The sequence below is a fragment of the Chrysoperla carnea genome, chromosome 3 (assembly GCF_905475395.1).
Source record: "Chrysoperla carnea chromosome 3, inChrCarn1.1, whole genome shotgun sequence".
Taxonomy (NCBI): Eukaryota; Metazoa; Arthropoda; class Insecta; order Neuroptera; family Chrysopidae; genus Chrysoperla; species Chrysoperla carnea.
In genome coordinates, this window is record NC_058339.1 from 40,750,693 (window position 1) to 40,770,673 (window position 19,981).

Below are 19,981 nucleotides of genomic sequence, written 5' to 3' on the forward strand. Positions count from 1 at the left end.
AGTAGACAGAAATGATTGCTCAGATATTATTCAACATTGCGCTGAACAAGATTGCCAAGTTCGTACTTCTGTTCATTAAATACTGAATTTTTTTAAATATTGGATATTGGACGATATTCATTAAATTGTAAATATTAGACCATTTCAGTCTATATCGGCTTGCATTTACAAGGGCTATAGCTGCTGATACTTGTGCTTGATTGTTTCTTGCAATTTATATGAGGTGAATGAATTATTAGAAATTTCTTGAAGTTGTTCTAGGATTTGGCGCTCTTATTAAATGAAATCTCATAAAGTTTTTTTTATTGCAACATATCATTTCAAAGAGAGAAACATGTTTTAATGAGATTTATTTTAAAATAATTAAGTCCTATTATTTATAAGTACCTAAATAGTTCACAAAATATTTCCGAAGGGAAATAATTGATTAAACATTTAATAATTCAATTAGAGCAAGGTTTACATAATTGATTTGAATATCATATCATAGAATCTAATAAAATTATAGGTATAAGGGTAGCGTGGTTTTTGGACTTATTTGCAAAAAATCAAATATTTGAGTGTATGTCATCCTTAGACAATCTTAAAACGATGAAAAATAGGCGTTTGCGAGAGAAACCTGAGAAACATTTAATAGCTCCACTTGCCTAAAATTCGTGAATATCTACCTTTTTGCATACTCTAATAATAAGATAACTCTCCGACACTGTCTGATGTCATCGACACTCAACGAAGTATAGAGGCCGAAACCCAAGACGTCCAATCTCAAATTTATAAATGCCGGACTAAGGACTTGCAGCGTAGAGTTGATAAACATCGACAGTGTCGGAGATATTCATTAATAATAAGCTAGCGAACTAATTAAAAGTTTTTTGGACACAGTTCAGCGTTCTTAAGGACTAATTGTCTCAAGGACGGTTTAAGGTCGATCATCACCCATCTGATAATCAGCGATAACCAGATGAGACATATTTTTTATAAAATTGTATTATAATTGCTCCAATTGTAGTTTTTCTTTCGAAAAGTATTAATGGCTTTGTCATTATTTATTTAAATTTCAATTTGTTTTTTCTGCGAACCTTTTTTTGCAAGAAAGCGTATACCATGTTCGTTATTAAATTATTTTTCGCCTGATACCAATTTCGATGGTTAACAGATCGGTGAAGTTACCTTTATTGACTTTCATCGATCTGCACCGATCTGATAACCTAATGAAATTGGTATCAGAAGAAAGAAAATTTAATTACAAAAATAATGGTGCTTGAAATGGCAGTGAAATGAAATATAGCCACGGTGACTTTTCGATAAAAAAAACTATGAAAGGAATGTTTATAAATCAATAAAATTATATAAAAAATATGTCTCATCTGATTATCAGAAGGGTGAAGTTTGACATTATACCGTCCTTTGTACTACATGCGCACATTTAAATTTTCCTCTTTTTACAAATAAGTTCAAAAAATATTCGCTATCTTTTTTCCTATTTATGTTTTTAAAATGAAATTCAGTGTTCACAATGTATAAAATTAGAATTGCATGTTTTATGCATTTATTATTTATAAAAATTATTGATTTGATTTTTTCTACATACCTTCTATTCACTTCCTATATCACTCTTCAGTTCTGATGTTAATATATTATGTTTTATTTGACTTATAATTTTAATTGAATTTATTTGTTTAAAAACATGCAAGGTGATATTGGGAATTAGGTATTAAGAATGTCCAATACTACTTGGTCTTTATCAATTTAAGTAAATAAAGGAAAACTTCTTCATTGTACTTATTTTTCATATCCCAAAGGAACAAACATAACAGAAAACAAACTGGTAATCGATAAAGAAGTAATTCTTTGATATTATTTGCGGACAAGTATGTCGTAACATGTTACAAGAGATATGCCGGTCCATATACTTTCGAATTTACGAAATAAACCGTACTATTGATATCCGTGTCAATTTTAGTTAGTATAATATTAGTATGAAACGAAAATGTTTAATACGAAGTAGCTGAGTCCTTGTATCCGATGTTATGCTCTTTTTGACCAATTTACATAAACTAAGATCAGATACTTCGTTTATCATAATTTTTCAAAATCCATAATTTTTAGGATTAAAATTTAAAAGAAAGACGAATACTCCACAAATGAAAACATTTAAAAAACGAATATAATCGGCTTTTGCCGTGATGTCAATTTCAATGTATCTTTCGCTAAAATTTGCAAAAGTTCGAGAATAGATGACAAGATTTTAAACTAAAATTAAATTCGACAGATAAACATGAAAGATTTAAGAAATTAAATAATCTTTTTCTTACAAAACAACTTTTAATATGCAGTCTTTATGATGGTAGTCGTAAGTTATGACATCAATGCGTTTCCAAAATTGATCTCACACAATATCATGGCCCAATATCAAACCCCACTTGAGGCAATAAAAAAGTTTTGGACACAGGCCTCTTATGTTACAACTCATTTCATTTGAATGTTAGTTTAGAATTTATATTGAATTATAGTTCAAATATATTAAAAAATAGCCGACAACACACTTCTGACATCAGGAACTCGTCTTTATTTTATTATTATCACTACTATGCAGTACAAGCATTAAACACGTGTTAAAATAATTTGATTTCTTAATTATTACAAACAAACTAAGATTCTGGATCTAGAAATTTAATTTACGCATTTTTTTGTTGCATGCAAATGATTTCATATTATATAATAATAATAATTATATTTATTTAGTAGATATTGTTTACAAAACATTGAATATGTCAATAAATTCAATCATATTAAGTAACCTGGATTAGAGAAATAACACATATATGATAACGAACAGCGTACAAAATTACTTGATTGAAGTAAACGTGTTTACTTGATTATTGATAGTCTTATAACAAAAAAATATTTCATGAGTCAACGACTTCAATGCTTAAATAAAGAAAAGAAATAAAAGTATTTCATTGCTTACAAATTTTCTTGAATCAAGCAAATAAAATGGACCTTAAGAACGATAAATACATATCGCCAAGAGGACAAAAGATTATAACAAAAAAATAATTTAAATAAAAAACAAAAAATACATCTATAATATAATACCTGGGTATCCTGTCATAACTGTCCCAACTTGTTAAACAATTGTACGAACTGTATCGACTAGATGTACCCATATCGAGTACAGCGGTCCAATTGACACCGCAGCACGTTGCCTTCAAGATCTTACATTTCTTCATGCGATTGTTCGTCCACACAAACACCTTTACTTTTATATTTACATTAAGTTTCTTCTTTTTTGAAATTTTTTATGTGTTTGTTTACATTCACCACAAGTTAAATAAATACACATTTCATTTGATTTGATGAGAAAAAACTTTTTGAATTATTGTATTCTAATGATTTTTTAAATTGACACGATATGCTTTTATTAAGGGGAGAAAGACTTTTATTGATACATGACTATAACACTAGTATATTGTACAACTAGTGCGATAAATTGCCAATTACACACGCTTAGAGTTAGAATAATGAATAATGTTAGACAATTTTCATCACTCTAGTGAGTAAAAAAAAATACACACGAGTTGTCGCCTTTTTCTGCTCGATTGTTCGTTTAATGACAATTGGCTATCACACGATGCAGTAGGAAAACTACAATATGACAAAGCCAGAAAAGTTACTGTATTGAAGTAAACGCGTTAAAAAAGTAAACAAGTAAATATTTCTTTAGTTAACGATCACAATACTTCAAGGAAATAAGCATATCAAGGTAATATCGCTAGAACCAAGAAAATATATACTTTCTATTATGAGAGAACATATTTTCTTGAAACTAGTACTTTTTTGTATGGTACAAAATTTATTTGTCACACACAGGGTAGTAATGAGCCATTTGTTTCAATACAGTGCAGAAAGAGGGTACTTAGCCAGCCTGAGTGAAGGCAAAAAAAATTTCTATGTCGTGATGATATGTTAAAAAAATCATGAGCCTTAAGTATAAAGAAATCAAATAGCAAGAGTCAATAAAAATAATAGTTTCAAAATTATTTGAAAATTTTTCACTGAATAAAGTTTTGCCTTTATTATTTCAAAAATACAAACTACTAAGAGTTATAAATTTAAAACCAAGTGGAGGCTTTACGTATATGAGTTTTTATACTAAGACGTAATCTATTTTATTTTTGTTGTTAGATCAATGTTCAATTTCAAAGCATAGATAAAATGATTATCTATAAGGAGACAAAATGAGAAGAATAAATCCTAGATTTATGTAGCACAAAAAAAAAACATTTGGATAAAGCAATACTCTCTTTTTGTCTAACTGGTTGTTACACTCTATGGTGGGCGTTAAAATTAAGATATTCTATGCATGTCTTGGTGCTTAGAATATCATAGTTTAATCGAAGTATTGGTATATTGAATGCAAATTTTTGAATAGTTTTAGAACAGAAATTTCATCGCTTCTTATGTTGCCACAATTATTCTATGCGATTTCAAAAATTGTGTATATTGTTGTGAAATTTGGATGAGGTACAAATTAAATGACGCATTGTAAATATCAAAATGGCAACACTAAATCAGCTTATTTAAAAGAGTTTCTTCCTTTCTTCAGGGAAATTGTTTAAAAATATGAGAAATTATTTAAAAAATTTTCTATAAAATCTAAACCCGAATTAACTTCACGCAGGAGCACATTTGAATGCTTACAATTATAATGAGCATTCAATTATAGTTTCAACGATTTGAATGTAAATTGACAATATTCATTCCATTTTAATATTATTATACATAATTTTTTTGAATACTAAATATTTTTTGCACGGCATCATCAAAAAAACTTAATTTGAAATTTTCAAGCAAAAAATTTTTTTTAAATTATCATATTTCGAATCCATTTTAAGAATAGGCAGTAAGGTGTTCGTTTTGTATGGCGCAAGTATGTTTTTGGTTGTATTTTTACGAAACGGTAATAAAAATGTTTTTGAAAATGTTTTATTGGTTTAGCTAACCAGGTACATTTAATTACTTTAAAAAACTGTATATTATCCAAATCAAAATCAAAACATTTCTAGCCAATTTCAATTTTCCGTTAGTTCAAAATATAACAATTTAAAATTCGTTTTTTTTAAATTTGATCACCACTTATATAAATTCGAAACTAAAAGTATTTGATAAATGACGTTGAAGTTTAGGCACCTTTCATCAATTTTGTTTCAGTTTTGTATTTTTACCTTTGGTATGAGCTAGGTTAGGTTATATTGGCTGTCCACTATTCAGAGACACACTCAGGCCTATAAGGGCCCAATGATCTCTGGTCATATATAAATAGCCGTTAAATCGTTCGAAGTAAACATGAATGAGAACTATCGGAGTATGTAAGAAATGTTTTTATAGAAATCCCAACATGTGATGGATGTTAGGTTACTCGATCAGAGTCCACCATCTTTAAAAAATTTGATATTTATTTTAAAAATAAAAAAAAATAAAAAAATTGTACACAAAAATAGCAATATATAATTCTGTTTCAAATTATAATTGATTAAATTACTGCATTAAAGCTTAAATCACTTTATCTATGTCTGATTCTATTTAATATTTCATAACAACAAAAATATAGTTCGTAATACTTCGGTACAATTCGGTTAAAACGTATTATACGAATCATTATGAATTAAAACTTGACTTTTATTGTAATTTACATTTAAATAAAACAAGTAAATATGTTGTATTTCCCTATTTCAAAACAACATAGAAAATTATTATATATTTTCACCATCAATTTACTTTACAATTGTATTTTCCTTTTGTTATTCTTATACACAATTTTATTTGAATAATATTTGTTTTTATTCAATTCAAAATATGATGAATGCTGTTACAGAATTTTACCCCAAAGGCAATATATGAAACAAAATTTTTCTAACAAAGGAAAATTTCTAAAAAAATAATGATGTATACATTTTTTAGTTTTATTTTAGGGAATAAAGTTATATATTTTACTCTTTTTTAATTTTTTTCATTTAGAAAATACAGAAGACTATTTTAGTTAATACGTACAGAACCGAATTTAGCGCCACGTCGCGGTAAAATTTATAATTTCACACTACATTAAAACTATTCCTATTTCTTATATGATTTCTTTATATCTTCAACTCTCAATTATGTTTTATGTTAAATTACAAGTGTATTATTTAAACACAAGGATTTGAAACGTGAAAAATGTGTAAGCTGTTTTCTTTGTGTTTCTTTAAGTTACTATGAAATAATTTTATCAATAATATTTTCTATTTTTTAATGAATAGGAATTTTTTAGTTGTGAGAAAGTAAATTTGATATATCTAGCACTAGCTCTTTCTGTATTCAACGATAGAATCTAAATAATTTTTTCAACTAAATTGATCTCTGTTTAATTTTAAAGCTTACCTAACACAAAAAATTTAGAAAAAAAAATTTAAAAATCACTTTAATATTAGATACAACACATGAAAGCCACAATTGACACACAAAATTTTAAATTAAAAAAAAAAAAAATTACTCCGATTGTTTGAAACAACAAACTTAAAGAACGTTGTAACTAGTGTAAACAAATAAACAAACTTTTTAAGTTAAGTAAATAAGTTTTAAGTTTATAAACATGCGTATAAATGTTATGATGATCTAATTGTGATTTAAGTTGAATAAAATCGACGTAATAGTATAAAACTCTACACACACATAAAATACGAGTGAAAAATTGTACGCGTATTACAGACGCTCGCTGATAAGTTAATGCGAACACAAATTCAGGTTAGGTGAAGTGAGATGACGAAGTTTTCTCTCTACGTATATATTATATACATATGTACTCCGTTCGAATATGTAGAATATGCCGCGTCGATGTATACTATACTTTCGGTGTGGTGGATATGATGCCGAATAGGACGTCGTGACGATGATGTCACGATAGAATACAACTACCGACGGCGACGCGGAGTTGTATATAATGACCAACTGTATGTAATAAAGCTGTGACTGTAAATATGTATCACTATTTGTTGGATAACAGTGCTGCCACACTGTGGTATCAACTATTAACTATTTATTTGTGTAGTATTATAATCTATGATAAGTGTCTCTTATTAGATACAATGTGATATCGAATTATTCTACCAGACTGCTTGGTGTCGAGGTCGAAATATTTTAAGTTTTTTTTTCAACATACATTTCAACAGCCGTAAACCATCTTTATTTCACTTAAAACAACAAAAAAGTTGCTAAGTTGTTTTTATAAAAAAATTATCATATATCATAGTAAATAGTCACTGGAGCGGGAAGACACCCCGATTCAGTGACATTATCAAAAATGCATGCATCAAAACTATGCACAATAGTTATTGATGTTTTTTTCGGCAAAAATTCTGGTTTACCAACTTTTATAAGTATTTTTACACAAAAATATAAAATAGAGCTTTGATAGGGACTATAACTCACAATTGTTCCTTAAAGAAAAAAGCTTGCCTAGGTGTCTCATACATTTTCAAATCATGCCATACTTTTTTTAAATATTCGATATTAATTTTTCATAAGTTATTTTTAGTTTTAGCGGTGCACGCGGGTACCCTTAAAAGGTTTATTCCTCGTTCAAATTTGCAAAGTTGATTTTTGGTCTGTTATTAATGTGTAATAAACTATTAAAAAAATAGGTTAATTTTAAGTTGGAACTAAAATAGTAGGAGAACATTAAAAAAGCTTCACACATAATATGAAGAGAAACTCAATTTCCAAGTCATGTGATAAATCATAGGAAACCACGCCGTAGTTTAAAAACTAATGAAACAATTTTGTTTCACCAATATTTTTCATTTGCTTATCGGCTTTTTAAGCTTTGGTTTTTTGCAATTTCTTCTATTTGACAATTAATTAAAAAACTGTTTTTGCATTTAATAAATGGTGGAAGCGCAATAAAATTATGTTGGCCAGTAATACTTACTATGTAGTATGCATTTATTTGCGCTTCCACCAAGTTTTTTAATATAAATACATATATTGTATTTATATTATAAACATGGTGAAATATATTCTATCTTATAATCGTTGTAAATTCAATGATGAATTTTTGCAATTGTTTAATTAGTTAGTTGTCTATTACATTTGCACCAAAAATGATAGCAACTTTAAAGTAGTTCTTGCATAACTGAGTATATGATAATATTTGATACTTTTGTTTTAAATTATAGTCAGCCACTATCTATAAATAAGTGAGTGCATGATTATGTTGAAACTTTCATTTTTTACCATCCACCATAAATTTTTTTACTATGAACAGTAAAGTTTTTCGTTATACACAGTTTTCGAAATATTTTGTCTGAAAGAGGAAATTGGATTGACTACTTACTTTTTCCATAATAAAACAGATAAATAATTTTTCTCTCTCTGCGGTGATGCCCTAGATTAGGGTGTAGTGTGCCTTATTATAAATCCACTGCCTTTAAGTAATATATTAGAGTTGTAAATCTTGAGAAAGTTCTATACTTTTTAGTTCCGATGGCTTGAGCTTTCCAACATTAAAATTCTACATGGGCTTATGAAAAAATAAATAAAAAACAAAAAGGTAGGTACCACATCTAGGGTAGGTAGTTTTATAGATAAATAAATAAAAGTAGACAGATGCAGTCACGGCATATACAGAAAACTTTTTCTTTGTGTGATAAGCATAGAATCAGGATAGCGATTTTCCCATTCTATCACATAATTCATTTCCTATGGGAACAAGTATATATATGCGAATGGTATTTTCTATACAAAATTAGTAATATGAAGATTTTTATAGTAATATGAAGATTTTCTGGAGTCTTCTCTTAAAGGTACAAGAATTTTTACTTTGGAGAAATTTTTCGAAATTGATTTTTTTTGACATGTTTTAATATGCTGTGTTTTACAAAGATTTTTCTAAGAAAATCAATCACGTTTTATTGGATTTATTGTTTGTGATATTGATTGGAAAATGTATTGTTCCAATAATTTAAATATCGTTTTGAGATCAAAGTACTTTCAACGTACTTGCAAACATTTTACTTGAAATGATTATTATTGATTTCAAATTTAATCCACGTGTTGTTGGACTACCTAAGTAGTTCGTCCAAAAATTTAAGGGTAGTTTAATACTTATACATATTATTAAACACCACATTGTGTCTTTATTATAAAATTAATAAGATCTCTTCTAATTGAATAATACTTTTTCTTTGTTTCGAAATATCCTACTTGAGACTAAAAAAGTTTTCAAGGGAAACGCTAAAAGAATGCCAATATAGTAAAAATTTTAACAAACATTTGTATTGCGTCTATATATGCTTTTAAGGGTAAAATATAATAAAAAAAACAGAAGTATATAATATAGTGTATATTGCATTTTCATGTTTTCGATCAATAAACTTTTTTTAAAACAAAACTTTTTATATATAGACGACGTCATTGTGAATAGTTTGAATGCTACATAAACTGTGAAACTCTTGTGTATTGAATCAGTGTCAATCAAATTCACTGTAAAATAATAGTTTTTAGGTATATAGAGAATTATAAATTATTTTTGGTTTGACCTATTAACATAACTAAACAAACTCTGAGGATATATGACCGTTTGAAGCCAGATCAATAACATGAAAATTATTGCTGTCAACATGACAAAAAAAAATTAAATGCTGTCTTTATCGTTGCATTTCATTAAGCAATTATCTATCTCCTCCTTCTATTATTGACTGCGGAACTCTTTACTTCCTTAATAAGCTTATAAAGACGAACGAAAAAGTTCTTTTACCAAATTTTGGTGTGGGGCCTACTTTCCAAGATAATTAGAAATATAGTAAGGATGCAGAGAACTTGAGAAATATAAGGATGCAATAATGAAGACTGCAATAATTGTTGTCTATTTTCAAATGCTCTGCCATTGGAAAAATTAATTAACTGATTTGGATAATTATCTCGGAAATTATTCCTCTGATCGAAATTTGGTTTAGAGGTTTTTCGTTCGACTTTATAAGCTTATTAAGGAAGTCAAGAGTTCTGCAAGCAATTATGAAACATCTTAAGTATATATATCATATCAATTCCATTTTACCCGCGTCTTGTCGGTATCTACGCGAAAGTTTACTTTAGTAATGTTATTGACCTAAATATGAGAATAATAAAAAAATTAAAAATATATTCGTAAAATCGTTATAATCTCTGTAAATGTATGACTTACAGAATAAGGTGATACTTATTAACCGATAGGTAGGTAGGTCATACTTCAAAGCAGGTCTCATGTCAATTTTATTATCAATTTATTTACAAAAAATTAAACCGATTCTCAAAAATATTAATTTCCTTGTGAGTTTTAAAACCACAAAGTCGATTGTTAGCCAAGAATATGGTTAGCGTCCCCTTCAAAGCGTAACTGTTCACAAGAAAATAAATGCTTGGTTCTTAAAATTTAGTTTTTACTTTTCATTTTCATTTTTTTGGAGTCGGTTCATTTTTTGCAAAACATTTTTTAATTATTTTACTTACTAAAGAGAGAATGTAAATTTTCAAAATGATAATTGTAAATGCTTGTGTGAATATTAGACTTAAGAAAAAAATGATCGGATGGTAAATTCTAGAAAAATTTCCCTTCTAAAATTAATATATACATTTTTCTGATGTAAACCGAGAAATTTCATATTACCTATTACATCCTCCGGTCCGAGCCTAATGAGACCAATTCGACATAAACTCTCTTTTCAAATTTATCAACAATTTTTCTCTAGTTTTCATGGTGGTAGAATAAAATGATAACGTAACAGTATCATTTATTTCTATTATCATAGTAAACAGTAGCTTTCTTTCAGAAAGTTTGTAACTATACTAATGAAGTTTTGTTCAGAAAATGATATATTTAAAATATAATAGACACGACTATTTCGCTACAAAATGCAACTCTTTGATGTTACAATCCCATTATTGTTATTATGCACAGCCTATAAATTGGTATAACTAAATAATAAAAAAACCACAAAGTGTAAAATAAATGAATGAATTTAGACCAGAAAATAACTATGAGAAATATACTGGAACATTTTTTTAAAATAATTTTCCAACATTATATTTAGATGGAGGGAGGAACGTACTAGTGGTACTTCAAGACACATATGGTCTGAGTACAATCGTATGCGTTCCGAAGATCTTATGACACTTCCAGGTGCCTCTATTAGCAAAGATGTTGCGGCTATTACAGGACACTGGTTGGGTGGCACGCATGCTGAACGCCTGGGCCTGGCAGACTATCACGACTACTGCAGGAGCTGACACATTGGTGAGGAGTAGGAAAGAATGTCTCATCTTCTCTGTCACTACCCAACTCTTGTCATGACAAGATGGAATTACTTGATCCAGCCTCTCTTTGACGACCTCTCCAACAGGATGTCCACAAATGTCACAAAACTCCTTAAAAACTTAACAGCTCCAAATGGTTCATGGAGTAGTGGCCGGGGATGGGCCAACCCTTTCTCGGTATCACAACGGACCCTATGGTGTCCCACTCCAGGACAGCCACTCTAATTTAACAAAACCTAACATTATATACCGAAAACAGATAGAAAAATTTCGAAAAGGGACAAAAAACGCGAAAACAGAGGTCGGTTCATTTTAAGGGGAATGTAGAGTACAGTATTTAGATCTTTATACGGGGACGTCTTCACGGTCAAATTATCTTTATTTATTTGAAAAGGAACTATATTTTGGCTTTGATTTTAATAGTGAATTTTTGGTGTCTGATTTTATGCTTTTTTAAGTTTTTTTGTATGTATATTTTTTCACCCCTAAATATAAGGGAGGAAACTTTAAAAAAATCACCTTTTATCATTTTAACTAAATTAATGTGATCAGATAAAGTTTTGATCGATTTTGGCAGGAACTTTCTAGCTGTATAAAGTCATCTCTATAAATTTCAGACGACTGTTTATTTATTTATTTTCTTTCAAGATACGTGCTTACTGACAGACAGCGCAATTTTATAAACAAATTTTACAAAACTTTTGGTCTAGAGCCTTAAAAGTTTAAATCCTCTTCCAAGGGCCCGTATGTATGAAAACCAAAGCCGTGTGCTTTAGTGATCCTAGAATGTAATATTTTTAAATAAAACTTTAGCTATTTATATTTTACTTCATATAATGGCGTAGTATAGTATTGTTAGACTGTGATAACATTATTTTACTATGTAAAATTAGTACGAGTCCATTTCGAGTTTTGTTGTAATAATATCGAATGGCTAACTATTGTTTTAAAATGTATCTACTCTACATGCATACGTTCTATGTGCAAAAGCATACTACTGTATTTCAGAGACTGGAAAAAGTTTTAAACGCGCTCTTAATAAAAGCCTCTGTAGTTTTTGTGCTCTTTTTAAAAAAATAAGTTGCCAAAATGTATCCGATCACTAGAATAATACAGAACAACGGTTGTTCGAATAAATGTATAAAATTGCATTTCAAACCAAATCTTATTCAATTCACTTGATCTTAATCAAATTTCAATTATCTTTAAATTTTTTTGCTTCCGCAGTGTGAAAATACTAGAAATATCGAGTCGTTTGTTAACTATTATTCACGACAAGAGCAAAGCGCCAGTAACTGTAATAAAAATTAAACATTAATGTTTATCCACAGGTATACTATTTGCTGCAGATGCTATCTTTAATTTTTTAATTGGTCGTTGATTAAAGTAGTATTATGTGCTTTAAAAAGTAGTTCAATTTGAAGTATACTTTTGGATTGATTTATTATGGCGATTTATATAAGATGCATAAAGCTTCTCTTTTTGTTTGGGACATTTTTTCGTAAACATCATTCTTTACCGGTAAGGACGCAAATTATATAGTATGTATTATATGGGAATATCAGTTATGTGTGTGTGTCATGTACGAATGTGCGGCTTCATTCTTCTTTACTTACGTATGTTACTATCTTTACATGGTATTTCAATAATTAACTCAGTTAATGGTTTGTTTTCACTTGTTTTTAAATTTTAATTTAATCATACTAGTACTGTATGAAGGTAAAACAAGTGGTTTCTAATGTGCTGTTGGCACACCCAGTATGAATACAAAATAATATTATGTGTATTTACAGGTTTCACGAACAATGCATATTAACTTTACAATAAAATAAAATATGAATGAACGTTGTCCATTATTCGTTGGCTCTATCATCACATATAGTTATCAAAGTAAAAATGTATGAACAGTTAGCATGTTATGTATGTTATGTATGTTATGTAATATGTAGTTATTAAAATAATGAAAATAATATTATATGTAGGTATACATTGCACTGACTGAAAAATATAAACAATATACATAAAAATAAATTAATGTACATGCAGTATAACCATAGTAAAAGGTTCTGTAAATATATTGTGTATTCCCTGATGTAACACACTTAGTGATGCGGCATAGCGAGTAATTGTACGCTATGTGATGCAAGCATCAAATTATTATTTTTGATTATAAGTAATATAAAAAAGATTTTAAAATAAATTGGCAGTAGTCGGTGTGGTACTGAAATCGTGCGAGTGCGACCCCTGTAGTCCACACGACTAACTTCCCAAAGGAGGAAAAAACATTTAAAAAAAGGTCTTGTTAGCCTTCATAGATTATTCTTCGAACTGCAGCTTATGCTGGAACTGATGTACTGCAGCTTATGCTGGAAATAAAAGTTAGTTCATTTAAGAGTAATCCTTAAAAAGACCAAAAATATAATTAACTAGACACATTATAAACAAATATAAATCCTATATTACAATTATATGTTAGATGAAGAATGAGGGAACAGATAAGGAAAACATATATGATGACGTAGGAAATACGTTAATCTATTGTATCTAAAGATTTTGTGTATTTGTTACCGTTTATGTTTTATCTCAAACCTTAAGTTGTTTACGCTCAAAACTTAAGTTTAAAGCATATCACTTAAATTCGCAATATGAAGACGCTGACTGATTATATTGAAACTCTTTTCTTTACCAATTGCTATACACCTTTATTCCATGCCGAGTTACTAGTATGGTAAGATAAAATGTTGTATTAACAATTACTTCTGTTTCTGTAAATGATGAAGGATCTTGCATCGATGAGAAATGGCAGTAATGATAGTGAGAAAAAAAATACGTGTTTACATATTATAAAGATGATAAAAAGAGAAAATGTTTAGAAAGATAAATATGCGCCAAGAAAATGGAATTAGTAAATGCAAAATATGATTGCTTGCAATAAAAAAAAATTTCCAGATTTTTGTTAATAAAAAATGAAAAAAATGTATGCGTAACCTGCGTATTTTTGGTGTGTAACATGTTTCTGCTCGGTTATTGTATGCTTGCTGTATTTTTTTTATGGTAGTGATTTTGTAAAAAGGATCCAAAATATGTAAGCACGAAGCGCGAACTATTTGATTTCATTTATATTTAACTACAACATCTTGTTGTGTGTACCGCATATGTCGCCGTTTGCCGCAAAAAAGACGAAAATGAAATTAATTTTTTTAAATATTTTTTTTTATCTATTTATTTATTTAAATCAATTTTAAGGAAAATGGAAAAATAAATATTTATATGAAAACGATACAGTCTATCGCTTCCATGTGATACACCTTATCCACTATGTGCTGGTCTATTATAATTTATTAATTATGTGTCTATCCATTATACATCGGCTGCAATTGAATTGGAGTCGATGCATTTGATTTAATAGCTATTAAAGTTTTGATTTTCTGCTAGTTAATTTATTAAAAAAATATTGAATGGTTTTATAACAAATGTTTTCATTGATTGATCAGTAAATTAAAAGCATCATTGATTAATTGGTCATAACTGAATAACTGAATTTATGGGTTTTATAGACTGGTATTTAGGGAAAAGTGTGGTATTTTGTTGGTAGCATCAATATTTTTAAGTGTTACAAACTTGGGACTAAACTTAGTATACCTTAGTTTTTTTCTTCGAAGTAAACGTGGATAAGAAATTTCGGAGTAGGTTAAAAATTTTACTGACAGGAATCTCAACTGAGCCCCAACCCATTTTTCAAGTTAAATGCCGGTCAATTGTATGAATTATTGTTTTCGACATTAACGTAATAGAAAAATAATGTGTAGTTTCTACGATAACTCAAATGCAAGGTACATACTTCAGGTATTTGTTTAAATATAAATAAAATTAATAATAAAATAACTAGCTAGTGGTTTAATAGTTTATATGCATATGCTTCTAAGTAGATAAAACAAGTTATGTAATTTATGTGGGTTCAAAGAATTGAAATGTATTTTATGTATGAGTTATTTTATATTATGTATATGAAATATATCATAGTATATTAAGTTTAGTCCCAAGTTTGTAACGCTTAAAAATATTGATGTTATGAACAAAATTTTGGTATAAATGTTCATAAAATCACCTAAAAAGTCCATTTCATTTGTCTGTCTTCTGTCCGTCTGTCATTACGATAACTAAAAAACGAAAAGATATATCAAGCTGAAATTATAGCATAGTGAGGACGTAAAAAGTGAGGTCGAGTTTGTAAATGAGCAATATACGTCAATTGGGTCATGGGTCAGTACGGCCCACCTTGTAAGCCGTTAGAGATAGAACAAAAATTCAACATGTAAAAATTCTTCCTTATAAAAAAATAAAAAACTTTTGTTTGAAACATTTTTTTGTAAATATCACTGTTTATCCGTGAGATCGAAAATTGTATATAGTGTGTTATATGGGAATAACAGTTATATATGTGTGGCATGTATGCATGTGTAATGTGACATAGTAATCATCACTGTCTATACATGGTATTTCAACGATTAAATCAGTCGCTTGTTTGTTTTCACTTGTTTTATATTACAATATAAAATATATGTATTTCAATGGAAAATTGTTTTTCCTCTAGGAAAATAAAATTGTGTTTTAATTCGATATGGTATAGTGAGATATCATTCGAGAAGGTAAACAGTTTTATGTTTTGGTTCTCTTTGAATTGTTTACTTCTGTAAACGTTGTAATACTATCGATATTTTCCACTTTAAAATTTTTATCAATGTTATAACCTCCAAAGTGAAAATGTTTGTCAGCTTAGCTTCCACGTGTAAACAGCTTAAACGATTTTTGATCAGTTTTAATCAAAAATCTTTACGCTTAGTTTCAAATTTAACAATTTACCTTAAGACTTTTTTTTTATTAAATATTGTACACATTTGATAAATATTATTAATAATTTGATGAATTTCCAAGAACCTATTTTACGCATTACAAACCTAGTTAATTATCTAACGTCAACGTGGGGTGGAAATTCATTTGAAATGTAACATGTAGGTATTATTCAAATTGTTACTGTAATTGAAATATTTAATATTTATTCATAATCGTAAAATTGTATGCTAAAGTTATTGTTAAAACAAATATATGTGACGTTGTAGGGATATACAGGGTATACACTTCATTCAACGACAAACAATATCAGGATGTGATACGGAAGAATTCAGTGAATAATTGATTACGAGTATACATATATCGAAATAAAAATCTAATCGAAAATATTTTTTTTTCTAATTATTTAATTTGTAATTTATAAATTAATAATTTTCTGTGCCTTTAGTGCTTCTTGATTGTTCTTGTTTCAGTAAAAAAATTTCACCTTTAAGGGATTTGAACCCTCGAAGAAATACCAAAATAGGGTATTCTACTATATTTGAAAAAGTACTTCAAAATGTTGATTTTGCTAGTATAAAGCCACCAAAAATTTATTTCAGACAAATACACACGCTTTCTTGCCAAAAACTTAAATTAAATTTTAAACCTTTTTTAAACTGTCAAAAACGCGAGCATTTGGTGACGAGCAATTTGGTGACGTAATATCGGTATCATTAAACGAAATAACACAGATAAGTTTGACAGATACAATCATAGACATCTGATTATAACAAATATAAATACATATTATCTATGGATATATTATACCCAGCTGTCTACACTGAACTAACTGATGGTCTATGGCTCATACCGATATGACATCACAGAAGGGCTTGTTCGCGTTTTAGGCCACGTAATATACAGTTTAAAAATTGCGATTTTTAATTTTAATATTTAAAAAAAATGTGCTTTTATGACTCGAAATCAAAATATTTAAGTATATTTTTTAAATTTTAACTTTTTTTTAAATTTCATAATTTATTTTTTACTAACAATAATACCCTATTCTGGAATTTAAGTTTAAATTTTAAGTGTTTTTGAACATTAGGATGTTCGAATTTATGGTCCTTAAATTGCTTATAAGTACAAAATGTGCGAAGATAACCACTTAATAATAGAAATATTAGTATAAATTACCTTGCCCATTTATAACTATTAAATAAATTTTCTTTGTTTGCAGACTGATAAATTTCAACAATTTTCTTCAACAGTTTTCTGCACCTTACCTGTAAAAGAGAAACATTTATATTGTAAACATTATAATATATTTTCAGTTTTTCTTACTTAAGTATCACTAAAATGTATAATCGCGTGACTACATGCATCAAAATTCAAAAATGTGTACTATCATTATAAAATAGATTATATATTGGTAATGATCATGAGTGCAAATTACTCACAAGAGTTTAGACTTTTTCAAAAGGAGTGCAGGGTGATTCCTTTTTCGTTTTTATTGAACCTTAGCAAGAAAACTGTTTTTCACATTTTGCAGTATGTTATTTTGGCTGTATTCAATTTTATTTCGATTAACAGCAGCCGACCAATTCAGTGTTTTTCAACCTAAATCGAATCTCAATCGATATATATTTGAAAAAAATACTTGCAAATTTCTGAAAAATGCCAAATATCTATCGATACAGAGTGTTAAAATTAAAACACAAAAGTATGAAATATAATGGATGTGTAAATATTGGTAAAACGGGCACTTCAAAAGGTTGGAATCACCTTAAGGCATAAATCATGTTCGATCCTTAGTTCATACTGTCAAATTTCCAATTTTTATAACCAGCTACACAAAAGTATCCCTTTTCTTCCAAAATTTCAACACCTTATTCTACAAGCCTTCCCGGCAATAATTGTACTTAAAAATTGTACTTATTTTAAAATTACGATCTGATGAAGTCTCTTTGTTATAACTTGGGCCACCTTGTTAAAGTCGTACGGAGCTTAGACTAGATATTTCATTTTTAGTATTTTTAATAATATCTTTGAGAATATTTGCCAATTATCCATTAAAAATACTAATAATATTATTTTAAAATAGAATATATAAACTATAGATATATGATTAATATAGTTATAAAATTATAGTTTATGGTTTAAAAAAATTCAAACTTAAGGTCTTGATCGAATTATAAATGACCATAAAATATTAGTTATTGTTATATAGTTTGTCCAGAAAACAAATTTTTATTATATTATAAAAATGATTCGCCTTTCTATTTTTCACAGAATTTTATATAAAGGTGAAACGTAAATATCCTTCTAATTTGCAATCCAGTGAGAATAAAATAACTAAAGTGTAAATAAAACCAAAATAAACTTTTATTTCTAATTTTTCAAAGATATTTATGGCTAAGCTGGTAGGCTAATTATGGACTGGACAGTTCAAACTTAGATAAAAATCAGAAAAATTGCAAAATGTAAAAATATTTTCGTAGTCGAATAGTTTTTAAACACCATACTCCAAGATGTTTATTAAATTATGTTACTTAACGAAAGACATTCAATAGGTCCGAATTTTTGCTTGAAAAATTTTCTTTTCTGGCTTACAAAAAATATAGATTTTAAAATATAAAAGGGGCTAAAAACTTGTTTACTTTATTTTGGTCAGTGTCTTCTTTACAATTTTGCTTCGAAAAAAATTCAATTTTGCTAATATTACATGGAAAATTCCTAAAATTAAATATTATGATTGTGAAACAATGCGGGTATTATTATGATTGTGAAACAATCATAACGAAGGCGGTAATTGTGAATTGAATAGGAAAATTAAAACTTTAATGTGAACCAAATTTTCAGACAATAAAACTTTCTATTATTAATCACCTGATCACCTATTCTTTCAACATTTACAGAGATTATTACAATATTTTCCTGATTAGAATAAAAGCCAGGAGTTTCAACTCAACCTACATATTACATACGTCAACGGTTTTTATGGTTTTCATTTTTGAGAGTTATCGTTTTTTTTTTTGTGTTAAGATACATACATACTCCATACATACAAAAGTTTATATTTGTTATCAATCTAATCCCATAACAATTCTCGTATATGATCGAAGTTTGACAACTCTCCAAAATAAGACGTTCGTACTATGATATAATAAAATATATATTTCACGTCAGTTATTTGAAAAATCATAAAAATCACGAAAATAAAAAATTGTCATTATTTATAATCGAAGTAAAGTTATTATGGTTGATTGCATTTTACACTAAACTTGATCAAAAATGTTTCAAGAACAAACATTGGATATTAAGAAATCATTGCCGTTAGGTATAAAAGGGTGGATAAAAAATGTTTTAGTTGAAAATTTTTAAGTTGTAAATTTCTTTTAGCATCACAAATATTGGTTTGGTAGTACGTCAAGTATGTTTATCATATTGAGCATATTAATTATATCGACTTTTCGAGTTATTTTGAGATATACGTAATTTGGTTAAGTTACCAGCCTTATGATTATTATTTAAAAGAAAGTTTTTTTTATCTTCTAGGTTCTAGGCCAAATTTAATCAATTGAACTTGAAAAGCAAATGATTTTCTTTATTTTTACTACTTTTGTAATTGTAGATATATAGGGTGATTTTTTCACAATATTCAGCCTTATATTTTGGAAATGGGATGGAAAATCATTAAACGTATATTTGGCACAGTAATTTCTTGTTCTAAACTTTTTGAACTTGATTTCAAGTTTTTTCAAGATATAAAGTTTCAACTAAGAAAATTTGAAAACAGAAAATTCTGAAAAAACAATTT

At 28.0% G+C, this 19,981-nt stretch overlaps 1 protein-coding gene across 1 annotated transcript in view; it reads right to left on the minus strand.

Moving 5' to 3' along the window:
- Positions 1–4,547, minus strand: part of LOC123295148 (potassium channel subfamily T member 2) — a 142,272-nt gene extending 137,725 nt beyond the window's left edge. The window contains exons 1-2 of the mRNA XM_044876381.1: positions 4,529–4,547; positions 3,100–3,172 (exon numbers count right to left, since the gene is read on the minus strand). Of these exons, the coding sequence (XP_044732316.1) occupies positions 3,100–3,172; positions 4,529–4,547 (92 nt within the window). The remainder of the gene's footprint in view (positions 1–3,099; positions 3,173–4,528) is intronic.
- Between the last annotated feature and the right edge of the window lie 15,434 nt (positions 4,548–19,981).